Below are 16,851 nucleotides of genomic sequence, written 5' to 3' on the forward strand. Positions count from 1 at the left end.
GAGGTGTCAGGATTATTGTCTCCAGTGTGCCGTCGCTGTGCCACATTAGGGCCTATTGATCGGTTTCCGTGGCTGACGCTTTGTTGGGGAGCCGCTTGGTACATCGATCGGTGACATGCCGACAGGGCCGAACCTGCAGGGGTTGGGGGGGGGGGGCTTAGGGAGGAGGGTGGGGGGTAGATATGACTGGGGGGGATAAATAAGCAGGAGGTGTAGCTGAGAGGACAGGTGGAGCATTAAACAGGTGATCGGATGTGACTTAGTTCAAGTCATGTCAACTAGTTGATGTCAGTGATTTCTTCCTACAGAGCAACACAACCAGGACCCCAAACCTCCAGGACCAAGGACCCCCAGACCCCCAGGGGCCACCAAAGCTCCAGGTTCAGTTAGTTTGCACCAGTGAAATATAAAAACTTCTCTTCACTTCATCTGATCTGGTTCAGAGCTGGGTACATGACGCATTAAGTTTCAGGTAAACTAAAAAACTGAGCTCATTTTACTCATCTTGTTCCATCAGTAATAAAAAAGTGTCTATAATGACTCTGATTTGACTTGATTCTGTCATTATTATTAAAAGTCATCTTATTGTACACAAATCAGCTGTAATCTTAAATCAACTCAACATATATAATTGTTAATCCAGCTACATTTTCCATTGATCTCTGTTATTTGGTGCTAAAGAGCTTTAAAATGTTGCTGTTGTTATAAACTTGTTGAAAAAGATTCATCAGAATAAAAAAGAAATACCACAGGGAACGTTTTCATTATCGTTCTCAGGTTAATATTTTCACAGAAAACCCTTCAGGTGTGAAGGAGCAGGAGGATGTGGAGGCGAGCGGAGTTCGGGAATGAAGCTGGGAGGTCGGCTGGCAGGATCGACTGGAATTTGGAAATATTTGGGGGGTTTTTCTTGGCAGAGGAGCCGTTCACAGGTTCAGATCCCACATGGGGGTTCTGAGTGAGTGAAAACCGGAAAAGTGGGAGGAACAGGAGGATCTGGAGTCAGCTAAAGACCGAACTGCACCGCTGGAAAGGAAAACACATCAGTGCTGCTGGAGTTTAGGAAAGTAAGAAGGGTGTAGAGGAGGAGGAGGAGGAGGAGGAGGAGAGTCAGACGAAGGGTTTCACAAGTTTCTTCGAGAGTTTTTAAGGTCTGAGGAGGGAGAGCTGAGTTTGAGGGAACATTTAACAGAAGACCTGAAATTTAGCCAAAGGTTCAGAGGTTGGTTCGATGTGCTGGTAGGTCCAGTGTTGATCTTTGGACTGAGCTAAGCTAAGCTAACATGCTCTGTGTAGGTCACATACAGTGTATGTGTCTCTCATCTTGGAGCTAAAGGATAATTACAGTATTTTTAGACCTGGGGCTTATTTTATTTACATATTTTGGAGTTGTGCAATTGTGTGACTTTGTTGGTCTAAAGCGTTATTTGGGAGCCAAAACCATATTTGTGTATTGTGTTGTGTAGAATCAGCCTTTACATTAATCTCCCCAAACACACCAGACTCCATTGACAAGAACAGTAATTTTACCTTGTAAAGCATGAGACCTGCTGGTCCACAGCTGTCTCCATCGGGTTAGTTTGTTTGTCTTATTGTGTGTTAAACAAATATATCTTTGGATCTGATTTAACCTTTTAAAACCCCACAGTCACACAATAACACAAACAAACGAACCGATCGAGGCAGCAGCAGACCAGCAGCTCCTGTGGGCTCTGGAGTAAAATCACTGTTTTTGTGAATGGAGTCTGGTGTGTTTGAAGGGAGCGATATAACGGCTGTTTGTGGTTAAACCAAATGGATCTTACAGGTCTACATCTCCACCACCAGCCTTTTAGACACCAATATATGTATCTCTAGGTTGAAAATACCAGACTTCTCCTTTAATCTCCTCCTAATAATTTCACTTTTCAGAAAACTGTCTGTGAGGAGACAAAATCTTCTTTTAAATAAAGCAAATCAAACCAACTGAACTCCTTCATGCAAAAAGTTCAGATTTCCTTGAGTCGTTTCCTTCCATTGAAGCGGAGTTCATCAATGCCACACATTTGCTTTGTATTGATTGGTAGAAATGGTGCAGAATCTTAAATATTTCTTCACAATATCTCAAACCGGCTGATTATTTCCAGGTTTATGTGCAAACTTTTAGAGATTTTCAACGTGGTCTCAGACCTCCGGACCTCACAGATCATCCTGGTCTCATCTGACCAACAGCAGAAACTCTTCCTTTCCCATTTCTACTGTCGCAGACTGAAAGAAACCTTCGGTCTGAACCATTAAAATCGTCTGGACGACTTAATTAATGCCCTACATTGAAAGAAGACCAAATATAGTTTAAAAAAAGAGCTGTTTAAAGTGAATAATTAAGCACTTTGTGGTGTTAAATTAGAGGGCAATCATACACCTTTGCAATATTTAACAGTCATAGAAATATGAGGGGAAACTGGATTGAGTATCTCGCTGTTATTACTGTTTAACTGATTAAATGTCAAGGACACCAGGGAGCCACTGACTCGTCATTATTCCACAGAAAGGTCCACAGAACGGTCAAAATCAGCCCCCGAATCTGGATCCAGGTGATTAGTTTGACTCGGAGCGTTTGTTTCCTCTCACCTGTTTGGTCATGGAGTCTATCAGCCGAACGTAAAGATCCTGTTCTGTCCTGATGCCTGAAGAACACAGAGACAAAACACATGAAGACACACAGCCGGAATTATGTGAGCAGAGCCGACACATTGAGACCACCAACATCCATCCATGCATTAGCCTCATATGCTAATTTGAGCTCAGTATGCAAACAAGAAAAAAAAAAGAAGAAGAAGAAGAAGAAGAAAAATCCCCCCCAACAAAAGAGGTGATTCCTAATAATGTTCAGTAAATGAATTCTGTTATTATTTATGTCCCGGTAGTGTATTTATGTTTTCTGTAGCTCTTGTCGTCTCGTCCCGGCTACGCTAACCCCCCTCAGCAAAAACAAACATTAGCGCGGCTCCAGAGCTGTTTATTATTTATAGGCCAGCCCGCCTTTAACTGCCGAGCCCCCGCCACCCTCCGTGAAGCCCCCCCCCCGCTGCCTTTTTCCTCAAGGATAACAAGGAATCCTCGTTCTCCGACAAATTAAATATCAATCAGGATTGCTTGTCTTTTATTAGCTATGCATCCGAGCGTAAATGTGACAGGAACACGACATGGGGTGGAGGAGGCAAATTGCAGGGAACACCTGTTAGCGGCGGAGGAGCTCTAATTGTGTTCGATGCCGAGGGTTTGTTTTGGGGGTTGTGGTTTTTTTTTTCTTCTTCTTCTTGTTTTCGGGCCGTTCCCTCGCAGCTTCCTGTGCTTTCTAATTGACATGATTCACTCCTCGCTCGGCGGCTGAGTGCCGAGCAGTCTGCAGCCTAAATGGCGGCTATCTGTCCCGGTTGCAGATGAGGTCAATTACCTCCGTACGATGCTAATCCGACGATGCCGACTCATATTAGAGTGATTTATCCCCCTTTGGAAGAAAACGCTTTTTTATGTCCCACTTTATCTGGCGTTTCTGCAGGGGGCTGAGAGCATTACTGCCGTCCTCCTCCTGCAGCTCTGGACCGGTGCCAGCACAGAGCCGAGCTGTGTGTTTTGAATCAGCAAAAGATCCCTCCACCTTCCCCCTCGATGGACAAAACAGAGTCCAGGTTTGGTTAGCTGTCAGATATTCCAGATGTCTGAGAAGCCGCCCTCTCTCTCTCCCTCTCTCTCTCCCTCTCTCTCTCTCTCTCTCCCTCTCTCTCTCTCTGTGTGCTGATAGTGAAAAAGTTTTTCCAGCCTCTCGATTCTCTTCAACTATGAGTCCCGGTGACCTTTAATATAAAATCCTTCTCCACAAATTCTAAACTCTAATTCATGCAGGAAAGTTCAGCTGCAAACCAACAGACAGTTTCACCTGTGGGAGCGAGCAGTCATTACCTCAGCTTCATCAATCAATACCACGAGCCTGAACAAAGGCTCACCTGACCTACAGCGCTGCCATTTAAAAAAGGCTGAATCTAGTTTTAATTTCATGCTGTCAATCACGTGTAAGAGCGTTTTACCACCACTGAGAACCCCACAAAACAGATCTTTATATTCTGCTAATTAACGTTTACTGAACGTGTCTTTCCTCCGGTTCGTGACGAGCGACGGCCTCTCGCCCAACAGAAACTGTTCAAGCAGGAGTTTAAAACCCAGTAAGATCCTCGCTGAACATAAACATCAACATTTAATCTTTGAGAAAGTCCAATCCAACCATTCAGAGGCTTCAGTGAACAAACGTCACTTCTGGCTCCAAAAAAACAAGATGGCGACGCCCGTAGAGCCGAACTTGAAGCTTCAGACCAACGTGTGACGTTACAGTTCCATGTTCTTATAAACAGACTGTGGTAAGAATATAACACTACTCACTAAAAGTTAGGGATATTTAACTTTCAGGTGAAATATATGGAAAATGTAAAAAGTGAATGCTACAGTGATATTATATCATGAAAGTAGGACATTTAAGTAGAAGCATGCACTGGTGATTTCTTCATTTTAAACAATGTATTTAAAGAAAATCTACCAACAGTGGTAGGTATACCACAACAAATCACACAACAGGACGTCCACTCCTCTCCTTTCTGTGACTCTTCCAGTCTCTGTATCACTGTTCCAACCTCCTGATGACACTCTGTGACCCTCTAAGCTCAGTGAACACCTCCGTCTGAGGACTTCCTGTTTGAAGCCTCCAGTGTTGAGGTGCTGCTGATCAACTGTTAGGTGTCGTCTTGGTCTCATGATGTCAGAATGTGAACAGCAGGATGAGGAGGACTGTTTAAATACCAATTCTACCTGAAGCAGGAAATGTATTGGTGGATTCATGGATCAAACCTGTTGTGAATGTTGCTGTTAAGCTTCTTGTTAGAGAACAGCAGCTGGTGCAGAAAGTACTGAGACACTGAACAGTTGGACATGTGCATTCAAAGGTTTAGAGAAGGTCACATTAAGTTCACCTGGAAAGGTTAGAATGCATTTTAGGTTCATCCTGAACTTTCACCTGAAAGCCGAACATCCCTAACTGTTAGTGAGTAGTGTGTGTTATTCCTTCTAACTCTGTGCCACAGTGAGACCAAACCACCGCTGTGCACTTCATATCTAGTTGTTTAGTTGAGACTCAGCTCTGCTCACCGTTGCTGTAGAGGAGCTGTAGCCTGTAGTGGATCCCGTTGTTGGTCTTCTCTCCGTTGTACTCCTGCCACACACAACACACAGAAACCACACGTTTACACAAGAGACAAAGCACAAACAGTCAGACCTGCTCCTGTCAAAGTCAATGTGGACGTCCTGCAGACGCCAAAATAAAAGTCCCTCTTATAGATCAGTGTTTGTATTATTGGTCATTTTAGTCTTTCTGCCAACAAAGACAAAATTAAAAGTATAAAAACTGAACTTGTAAAACATGTTTGAGTTTCCTCTTCACTGCTTTTAATGTCCTAAACTAACAACATAAGAATAATAATGAAATGATGAGATTCAACGTCTAAATTTAGCATTTCAATATTTTTGTATATTATTATTATTTCTTTATTTCTTAATATTATTTATTTATCTTTCTAGGTTATTTAATTTAACCTCTGTGTCACTAAAGTGCCTCACGTCTTGACAAATAAAATTATTAAAATTATGATAATTAATAATAATGAGAAACTGAATTAAAATGGTTTAATTCTTTTAGTCAAAAGAAGGAAACACAAAGTAAAATTTTAAAATACTTAGATAACATTCAAAAACAAGAATTTAAGATAAAATGTTCATTAATGTTGACCTTTATTTTCAGAAATCACCTTTTTATGATTTTATAATTCCAACATAAATTTCATCTGTTTTATTTTGTCCTACCAGGCTTCTGTATTAAAGTCTCATCATTCAAAGAAAGCCGTTAAAGTATTTTCTGACAACCAGCTTTCATTTTCCCGTCCAGTCGTATCGTTATAACGTTGTTATACTTCATGTGTAATCCAGCGGGGAGCGGTTGACCTCCTCTGTGACCTTTGACCTCCAACCCCCACAGCCGAGTCAGCCAAGTGTCGTCACGTGATTCACACTTGGCATCAAGACAAGGCGGGCGTCCCTCCCTCACCCTGCCTCCCCTCCCTCACCCTGCCTCCCCTCCCTGCCTCGTCAGCATCTCCATCACTGAAACAATCACATTTGTTCCAGATGATTCTGTAGACTCATTAAAATATCCAACAGTCACTTCATCAACACAGTTTTAAACCCAAAACTATGACTTTAGCTGCACCATCACATCAGGAATGATCAGAATTTGGGAATTTTTGCTTGAAAATTAAATCAAACAATGAACTGATTGTCTAAATAGCTGCTCAAACATGTTGTTTTGGATGTCATCTTGCATTTATAGGTCATGGAAATTCATCTTTTTCAGTCGTGGAACTTTTCACCGACAGTGGGAATGACTGAATAAGCACATCCTCTGCCCTTTACAGCCTGTAAACAAACGTATTTATCGCTTCTTTTTTTTTACTAATTAATGCAGCTCCATCACTGAAATAACACTTAACACAACATTCACATGCCGTTTTCTTTTGGAAAGTCTCTCCGTTTGTGTTTCCACAGACGTTACAGCAGGTTAGTGGTGTTGTTCTGCTGCGTCGGCCATCTTTGATGAGGAGGAGGGATGATTCCAGCCACCAAAAGGCATCAGAGTTGTGTTAAGATGCTCTTCCATCAAGTCTTTTATGCTCTTTCTTGTGCACTCTGCTTTGCCGTCTCTTCTTTGTGTCTTTTACGGTTTCCTCTCTCTCTCTTGACCCTCCCTCACCCCGTCCTCTTTTCTCTCTCTCTCTCCTTCCTCTTCTTCTCTGCTTCCTCTTTTCAACCTTTATTCCCCTTTTCTTTCACTTCTCTCTCTCTCTCCTTTCAGCTCTCCGTCAGTCGGCCGCTCTGTGCCAACCGTGCCTGGGAGTGTTGGCTCAGTCCCAGGGTGTGTGTGTGTGTGTGTGTGTGTGTGTGTGTGTGTGTGTGTGTGTGTGTGTGTGTGTGTTGGGGGGTATCGGGGCGAGAGACTAGAGGTCAAAGCAGAGGTGAGGTGAGCGAGTGAGTGGGTGGAGTGGAGTGGAGGGATTTGGTGCCAGCTGGCAGCCGATCAAACAACGAACAGTCCCAACCTGTCTGTATATCATTATTCTTATTATTATCATTAGTAATATTAGCAGTCACGTAGTATTTGTACTTTATATCATCTCATTTGAAGAATAAGCCGTTATTCTATATTATATGTGTAAAGCAACGACATGTTCGTCTCTCTGTACTCTGACTTCCTGTCTCAAGCCCACTGGTTCCTGCTGAAGACATGAATCTTAAAAACATATAGTTATAAAATATATAGGGTTTAATATACACTCTATATATTCAGTATAAATATAGTTTTGAAATAAATTTAGTTTCATTTAGGACTCAAGTGAGGAGATAATATTGGTTTTTCTGACTAATACTGTTTTACTCCACAACATCTTTCTTTTGGTGTCTGAGTGACTGGTAGGTAGTAAAAGTGTTGGAACTGGTCCAGTAGATCACCTCAGCCAGCAGACACCAAACGGGCTGCAATGGCTGCAACGTGATCCTTTGGGACAACTGCACCTGATCACAGTAGGTCCACTAAAAGAGCTTGTTTGATCCACTGACAGGCTCAGAGTGTTATTCTAAGTGTGTGACAGCATCATGGAAAGGATCCCTACAGAGAGAGACCTGGAAGATCCTTTTGGTTTAACCACAAACAGCACACACACCAGACTACATTCATGAAAACAGGGATTTTAGAGAACAGAATACAGGAGCTGCTGGTCTGCTGCTGCCTTGATTGGTTCACTTGTTTGTTTGTTTTATTGTATGATTTGGGGTTTTAATGGTTGGTTTGGATCCAACACAATATTTGTTAAACACACAATAACACAAACAATCTAACCAATCGAGGCAGCAGTAGACCAGCAACCGCAGAGCTTTGCCAGATAAAATTACTGTTTTTATCAATGGAGTCTGGTTTCAGTCATTTAGACACCAAAAAAAAAGGATTAATTTTTCAGTCTTAGTTCCATGATTGAAACATCCTAAATCAGTGTTTAACAGTTTTGGACTATTCAAGGTGAGTTAACTCCCTTTTCTTCATACTTGGATCCAAAAATCTGATCAGAAAAGATCAAGGCTGGAAGAAATAAGGCAGTCGCACACGTCACCTTGTCTTTCTCCACGAAGTCTACGTAGGAGGTCCTCTCGATCTCGACCGGCTGACCCTGTCTGTCGTACAGCGCCAACACGAAGTGGAAGAAGTTGGACTTCCTCAGGTTGGACGGAGGCTGCTTCTCGAAGTGAGCTCGGGCTAAACCCACGCCACTGAAACACAGACAGAGACAGAATATTATAGCATTTTAAAGCACGATCCACCTGGTTTATCTGAGACGAAGCAGAGTAGGAGCACGAAATCACAGAAAATGGGGAACTTAAAACCTTAAAATTGTTCTTAATCTATGAATTTCCTCTGATTTTACTCTCATTTATTTATTTACAGGTTATGATACACATCATTGTGATCTGATGCATCACACAGAGGTATAAAAGCTCATTTTCATCCCCAGTACCTGAGCAGACAGCGTGCACACAGTCCCAGCATGCACTGGGGTATTTGTTTGATTAGTTGGTAACGATTTGTGATTATTTATTATTATTTACTAACAATCCAAACGTAAACACTTCCTGCTGCTGCTTCACATTAAAAGCTTTCTGCCAACTTTCGGCTTTTATTGTGAAACAGCCACAGAGGAGGAAGAGGAAGTGACAGGAATTCAGCCGCCAATCTCACACACACACACACACACACACACACACACACACACACACACACACACACACACACTGAATTGGACTGATTTCAGCTGACGCCTCATCAGAAAAGATTAATCACAAATAACTGTGATTATTAAAATACACCTGATCAGAGTGTTTAAAGCTGGAATAAACCCGGCAGGAGAGTGACGGAGGAATAATGGCGACTGAAACAGGGAGGCAACTGCACTGAATTGATTTATCGTGTGTGTGTGTGTGTGTGTGTGTGTGTGTGTGTGTCCTCCTCTCTGTAAGCGCGACCTTTTACATAAAAGCTAGAAAAACTGTAGAGACAGAGGCCAAAACCCAGGAGAGAGGAGACGCTTCCTCCAGTCTGAGAGTCAGAGAGGAGGAGAGGAGGAGGAGGAGGAGGAGGAAGGTATTATCTGTCTCCATACGTTACATATAAAAATGTCTGCCATCATAACTTTCCCAAAAGGAACCATTGAGGCCTGGAGTTCTGGTTTACGATCACCGAGCTGGTTCTTAAAGTCAGGAAACCCTCATTTGGGCAAACGGACATGTTGGTGTGACAATAAAAATGGCCGCCGCCGTCCTGCAAGGTCCCACTGCAGGTGCACGACTTTTCTGTTTCTACCTCATCGCTCACAATCACAGCAACAGAACCTAAAATAATCAACAATATATTACATCAGACTCTCAGACCTGCTGCTACAACTGGACTTCCTGGATCTAATTTTCTCACCTGGACCTGAAACTTGTGTTTATTTCTTTTGTTTGTTTGAAACAAACAAAATATCGCTCTCTGCACACACACCAGACTACATTCACAAAAACAGGGATTTTAGCTCAAAGAACACAGGAGCTGCTGGTCTGCTGCTGCCTCCATCAGTTAGTGTGTTTGTGTTATTATATGTTACACAAATATTGTGTTGGATCCAAACTAACCCTTTAAAAACAGTCACACAATAACACAAACAAACACAACTTAATTATGGCAATGGTAGATTAAAAACTCCAATGTTCTGTGAGGTTAAATCACTGTTTTAGTGAATGTAGTCTGGTGTGTGTGCAGAGAGCGATATAACGGCTGTTTGTGGTTAAAGGATCTTCCAGGTCTCTCTCTGTAGGGATCCTTTTGTGAACAATCATATGTGTGACCCCACGCACGAGCACATTAGGAGCAAACACCCCAAAATGGATCCAGGAAGGATCCACCCGACTGACCACATCTTTTAAAACTTTATATCTCCAATTGTTAACCTTACAATTCCCAAAATATCATCACAAACTAAGACACACGAGTACATTTTTGTCATTATTGAGTCTTTGTTATGTTTTTTTTTTATCCGTTTAAATACTTAAAATTATGTAAATACTGAAACATTACGATTGGACATGAAGTCATTTTTACATTGACTATTATATTACAGGTGCTGTGTGACAAATGTGTATAAAACTTGCTTCCTATTGATGATATCAGTCAGTTTGTTGAGAGGACTGAATGATAAACGAATGCTTCTTTGAGGATCTCATTAATATCAGTGCGTATCTGGTGGTCGTGACGCCTCATCATAGCTGCGCTGACGGACTGTCTAACCTCATTTTCGTCTTGACATGCACTAACTTGTTTTTACATGGAGTCTAATCAATTATCACGTGTGATTTGGCAGCAAAACCTGTGCGGAGACAGAGACGAGCCGCTGATGGAGAAGGTTTGTACCAATCCACCGGACTAAAAGCCTGTTGATTAGTTTGACCTGATACTGCTTCACTAGACACCCGAAGAACAGGAACCAAATAAATACATTTCATTTTAAATTACTGGAGGTTTCCTTTGGGGGTTCCCAGGGCTTTTTGTTAGGTTCACCGTTGATACAATATATAGAAACAGTCTTTATATTGCTTTCCTCAAAGCCACCAGACTCCATTGAGAAAAACAGTAATTTTAACTCACAAAACACTGTTGTTGCTGGTCTACAGCTGCCTCTGTCGGTTAGTTTAATTCAGTTATTGTGAGTTTAACAAGTATTATGTTGGAGCCAAACTAACAGTTTAAAACATTTGTGTGACACAATAACACAAACAAACCAACTGATTGAGGCAGCAGCAGACCAGCAACTCCTGTGGTCTATTCTCTAAAATCCCTGTTTTAGTGAATGTAGTCTGGTGTGTGTGCAGAGACCAAAAGGATCTTCCAGGTCTCTCTCTGTAGGGATCCTTTCCATGATGCTGTCAGTCTCCAAAATATACGACCAAGTTTTAAAAATACCGGAGTTGCCCTTTAAGACTAAATTCATATTTTTTGGTAATCAGCTAACAAATTCACAAAGTATACTTCTGGTAAATGATACAGAAACTGTCTGAAATCAATTTTTTGCAGGTTTAAAAGATAACAAGTGCCAGAAACCACGAATAAATGATGTCAAATCAAAAACACCAAGGTAAACTGCAATATTTTGTTTATGAAATTAAGGATTTCTTAAATCAGGCACATTTTAACCAAAACTACTTAGTGAGAATCAAAAAAAATCAAAATTTTCTTTAAGAGGACTTCATTTCCAATTTCAAAAACAAAGACAAGAGACATTTGTCCTTTAATGGGATTATACATTAAGTGTAACTCTGTGATGATCACTTTTGATTTAATGCCATATTCTTGTCTGTGAATGTTCTTCTGCATCATATTTGCAAAATATAAAAAGGCTTTTATGGAATTTGTGAGTAGAAAAACATCAGTGAGTTAATGTCAGCAGCTGATTTCAGGAAAAGTAGATAAAAATCCTTGCTGATCCTGAAATAAAATCAATGTTCCTGCAGGAAGCGACCTCTGCTCTCAGCCCGGAGAACCTCAAAGTGTCCGAAGGGGAAACAGTAAAAGCAACAGCTGAATATTTTTACATCAATCTCATTTTCCAGCTCGTTTTGTTTCCTAAAACACTTTATGATCAATACGATCGCCCGGGCATAGATAAATATTTATTCATGCTCAGGGTTTGTTTTTGGAAACTTGCCTGCTCTCTCTCGGTCTCCGTGTTTCCCGGCTCAGGGGTGTATTCCCCAGACGGCAGATTAATACAGCCGTGACCTTTCTGCACCCCCATTACCAATGCTTAATGCCTCATTTGTAGGCCAGTTTGTTGGAAGCTAATTCTTCCGACTCGCAGCCTTTGGGCGGGTGGAGGGCGGCGTCGAGAGTCTGCAGAGCAACTCGCGGGAGGAGGACGGCAGCTCAGGTGTGTGTCAGTGTGAGTCGGTCAAGTTAGAGTCAGTTTTAAAAAGGAGGCTCGGTGGGAATAAAGCAGACAAGTGTCAGAAAACACAACAGTGTTAAAATAACACCGAGAGGAATCACGGCGAGGAAGACTTCAACACTTTCACATATTTTCAATGACTTCCTGTGAGAAAAAACATGCACGAGCATCTGTTTTTTAACCATGTTGCTATTTTGATGCACAGGGGTAAAGGTACTACATCCTACGCTGAAAACACTCTGTTACAAGGAAGTCATACATTTAAAATATTACTGAGGTAAAACGGCACATCATCTGCAAAAAAGTATCAAAACGATTGCTCTGATTATGTTGATATTTTGGGGTTTTTATTGTCGTGTGGTTTGTGGTTTGTGCTGTTCTTTGGCTGCATGTTTCACAGATTTTTACTCTTCTATTGTTATATTTATGTTGCTTATGCTACCCGTGGTGTCATAATCATATTTTTAGATTTGGTCTGTCAGCGTAAAAGCACTTTGAGTTTAATGAATCAGTAACGAAATGTCCAATAAAAATATAGAATATCTTAAAAGTAAATTAAAATGAGAAAAATAACATTGGTATTGCCAAAAGTAAAAGTGCTCATTATGCATAAATAACATGTCCTGTGTGACCTGGAGCCTAAATGATAAATAAATGAATCTATCAAGAGAAAATCAGTCTGCAACTATTTTCATAAATTATTTGAGTATGTTTTTTAGCCCTTAATTCCCCTGTTACAGCTCCTCAAACGTGAGGATTTTGTTTGTTTTTTTGTTATTTATGATGATTAACTGAATATCTTTGGGTTCTGGACTGTTGTTTGAATAAAAATCAAAAATGCTGTGTTTATGCTTTAAAAAATGTCAGAACTAGTGGATGAAATCTGAAAAGCTCGAAGTGATGAACTCACAGAATCATTATCAACTCTGCAACCTGCCTTTTAGCCTCTTTTAGCTCCAGCTTTCATTTGTTTTTTGGCTGAATTTTACTGTATTAGTCAAAAGTGAAGTAAGAAGAACTTTCTGTACTTTTATCTTTGAGTTTCAGCTCATTGTTTATCTGTCCGACCACCACGTCACTCTTCATCACAATCCTCTCTTGGTAGATTATGTCTCAATGCAGAAAAACAATCAATAATCGACAATTTAAGACTCAACTCTCAATATTATGACTGCCTAACAACGGGCTGTATGATCTTTACAGCTGCCCCTGAACACAACGGTACATATAATAACACGTAATAATGTGCTACATGTTTTCGTAGGCTAAGCTAGGCTGCGAGGACGGCTAATAGTGAGCTATGGAAGATTGGATACAATCTGAATAGCAACCCGCTAACTTCTTGTTTATTTTGTTCTTTGAAAAACATGCTGGCGAACGTAACCTTCCAGTGGACGCATCCCTTTTGTCTCTACCGTTATTGTGATGATAAAAGATAACTGAAGCAAATTAATCTGTTTATTCTAATTATGGATCATTAAAAATACACTATAATTTAAAGTAGCAAGTAGTCAGACAGCGAGAAAAAGTAAATCACGTACAGAAACAATAAATGTCGGATCAAGATGCATTGCACATGCACAAAAAGCTGTAAGAAACAACTGTAAGGAGCATTTAGCTGCTGAACAGCCACATATTTCCCTCAGGAGGTGGTGGAGACCAAAAATGGAGCTAAAAGAAAGCGAGAATATTGTACTTAACATCCCTCAGGTGGAGAGAAACGTAACTCCACATGAAGCATTGTGTTTCTCTGTAACTGCTGGATGTGGAAATATCCAACACAGTCCAACATATTAACTTAAAAGTTAGATATGATATGTCAAAGTTGTGTTCACTGACCACTTCTGCTGCGAACAAGTGGGCAAAACCATCAGTTACATACAGAGAGAGTCAACATGTAGATTTAAGACTTGTTATTACTGTAAGCCGACTTACATCAACTTGCGCAAGTCTAATTCTTACTGCTCCAACTGTCTCAGTAGGTTTTCCAATAGGACACAACCAAACATCAGGGTGAAATATCCTTGCTGCACTCAGATATTTTCACTTCCTTTTAGGAAAATATGCTTCTTAGGACTCAAATATCCAAAAATAGATCCACAGGATGTCAGAAATACCTGTGAGTTGTAATTAAACATGTGAATCGTAGCAGAATGGTCCTTTAATATCAGTATTATGGCCCTGCATTGCAAACCTCAGCTTTCTAATAAAAGCACCTCTGATTCAGATTTTTTAATTTTTATTTGTGAGAAAACATAATGAAGACAAAGACCTGATACAAATTTAGGTTTTAACAATAAAACAAACACTAGAACAACCGACCGCGGTGAATTTGGCACCTGTTTCATCAACGGCGCCATCAAAAGCATCACTTTCCTCCACTAAACCACCCCATTATCCCAATTACACACAATGCTCTGCAGCGGCCATCCAGACAGCCAATCGCCACGGTGACGAGGCCGCCACCGCTCATCCTCTCCTCTCCTCACTGCTCTGCCTCCACTCAGAAAGCTCGTTAGCATTATTATTATTTCAATTATGCTAATTGCGGCTGCATCCACTCGTCGCCGCGCCTCGTACCCGGCTGTTAGCACTTGGCACAAGGTGTAATAAAAACAGTATCGATGGCACACGGCTCGCTCGAACATGCCCGGAGTGTAAATCACACGCCAACAGCCAGAGAGGAAAAAAATTAAACACACACACACACACACACACACACACACAGAACAAACACAGTGAGGCAAACGAGGGACGTGGACGGCGATCTGCACGTTTCCACCGCAAAGCCTGAAATTAAAGGTCAGCGGGAGTCGTGTCGAGCACTCTGCAAACAATTACTGAGCAAGACAGCCGGTCCTGGGTGCAGTCAGTTCATATCCACACACACACACACACACACACACACACACACACACGCTGAACAAATCCAGTGCCTGAATATTGCAGTAGAACCTGTGAGGTTGATCTTTTCTTTTCTCTGATTAAAGGAGGATCAGCCGTCAGCCTGAGATCCCTGAGAAGAACCTGGTCTGTCTGAAACCTCAGTATGAAACCAGCAGCATGTAAAGTGACATGTTTCAGTGTGCAGCACCGGAAACTACGTCAGCAACAACAACAACAACAACAACAACAACAACAACACAGACAATATCACTGTCATTAACACTTTTGTGTCATTTCAGTGTAACAATAACGTCTCTCTCTTTTTCATATTAGTTCATTGTTTGGTTTCCATGGTTGCACATCTCAAACCAGTGAGGGAGCGACCTAAATGGTAAATGATGTACTTCACACAACGTTCATACTCTGATGGGACGACGCCAACTCCGCCATCCACGACCCGCTCCACCTCTGATGGCGGAGCGTCCGAAAAGAACCACAGCATGCACGTTGGGTATGTGGTGAATGTGGGATACGATTTCGGACGGCGCTACGATCAATTAATTTCTTTCTTTTTTCTTATAAGTCGAGCTTTCAAACACTGATTTTTGGACGCCGGTTACCACGGCAATGGCAGCATCTTTGAGGCACTTGGTCCAGCTGTAGTCCGGACGGTATTCAAACCAACGGGGCGGCATCTTTAAATTCTAGCGGAGGCCTCAAAGTTTCCAAAGATGCCAAACGTGTGGGTTCAAAGTGTCTGAAGGAGGTAGGAAGTAGAATATCTCCATTTGGCGGACAGACATGAAACACCGTCACACACCAGATCTAGCCGTCAGGTTTGGAGGGCACTTTGAAGGAAACACTGAAGGGCCAAAACAAGACGACATGCCTTCCTCACAGCGGGCGTCCTGCAGCCCCGTGAGCAGCTTTATCAGTTTAACAAACACAGCTGACCAGCAGGAGTACACAGACAGCAGCGGCATCAGAACTGCCTGAAACAACAGGACTGTGGGACGTGAACACGTGTAGCGAAGGAGGCAGCGCACCGTCACGGCTGCCTGCTAGCCTGCTGCTAACAACGTGTGCTAACGGGCCAGATCTGCAACAACAACCTGTGACCTCAGTCTTGATTTCCAAACACTGTGTCGGTTTAGAGCAGGTAAATAAGACCTCAGGTAAATAAAAGCAGCAGCAGCTTTTACATCAGACTTCCATTAAATTCAGGGATTTATAAGAGACACAGAACCGTCCAAAATCTGAGCAGCAGAGGCGAAGAAATCCTGACTTTTAGTTATAAAACTCTGGATCCTACATTTCCCATAATGCCCCTGGATGATGTCTGTCATCGCAGCCTCCCTGCTACGTCTGTCAAACCTTTGAAACATCATCGGACAGTTTTTGCTCAATAAGACTTGTGACTTCACACAAAACCTCTTCGAACATCACGATAAAAACGTGTGAACACATTTATTTAAGACAAAGTGGTCTGGAGGTGAGAATTATGAATTCAAGGGAGCAAATTACAGATTTATGCTCAAAAACTGCAGCTGGGATCCTTGTTTTTGCTAATTAATTTCCCTTCATATTCATCTAATGTCAGATTAAATACTCCTTAAATGCTCCTGATCTGTTCATTCCTCATGTGGACGGCTTGGAAATAGAGAAGTGCACATATTTCATGTGAACTCACTCACAGCGCAGGACTGGGAAGAACTACAGGTAAGTGATGACCAGCTGGTCCTCACGCAGGATTAAATAAAGGGTCCAAAACAAAAGACCATAAAACTGCATAAAACATAAGATGTGATTGAAAACAGTGAACTGAGAGGAGCAACACGTGCTGTCAACTCAGAATGAAGAACAT

The 16,851-nt window shown here is 41.6% G+C and overlaps 1 protein-coding gene across 2 annotated transcripts in view; it reads right to left on the reverse strand.

The window, feature by feature from the left end:
• Window positions 1-16,851, reverse strand: part of LOC139206753 (transcription factor COE1-like) — a 157,918-nt gene that overhangs the window by 128,926 nt on the left and 12,141 nt on the right. For both annotated transcript variants that reach the window (XM_070836325.1, XM_070836324.1), the window contains exons 2-4: window positions 8,241-8,397; window positions 5,176-5,239; window positions 2,611-2,666 (exon numbers count right to left, since the gene is read on the reverse strand). In XM_070836325.1, coding sequence (XP_070692426.1) covers window positions 2,611-2,666; window positions 5,176-5,239; window positions 8,241-8,397 — 277 coding nt within the window. The remainder of the gene's footprint in view (window positions 1-2,610; window positions 2,667-5,175; window positions 5,240-8,240; window positions 8,398-16,851) is intronic.

Source organism: Pempheris klunzingeri, chromosome 9, assembly GCF_042242105.1.
Source record: "Pempheris klunzingeri isolate RE-2024b chromosome 9, fPemKlu1.hap1, whole genome shotgun sequence".
Taxonomy (NCBI): Eukaryota; Metazoa; Chordata; class Actinopteri; order Acropomatiformes; family Pempheridae; genus Pempheris; species Pempheris klunzingeri.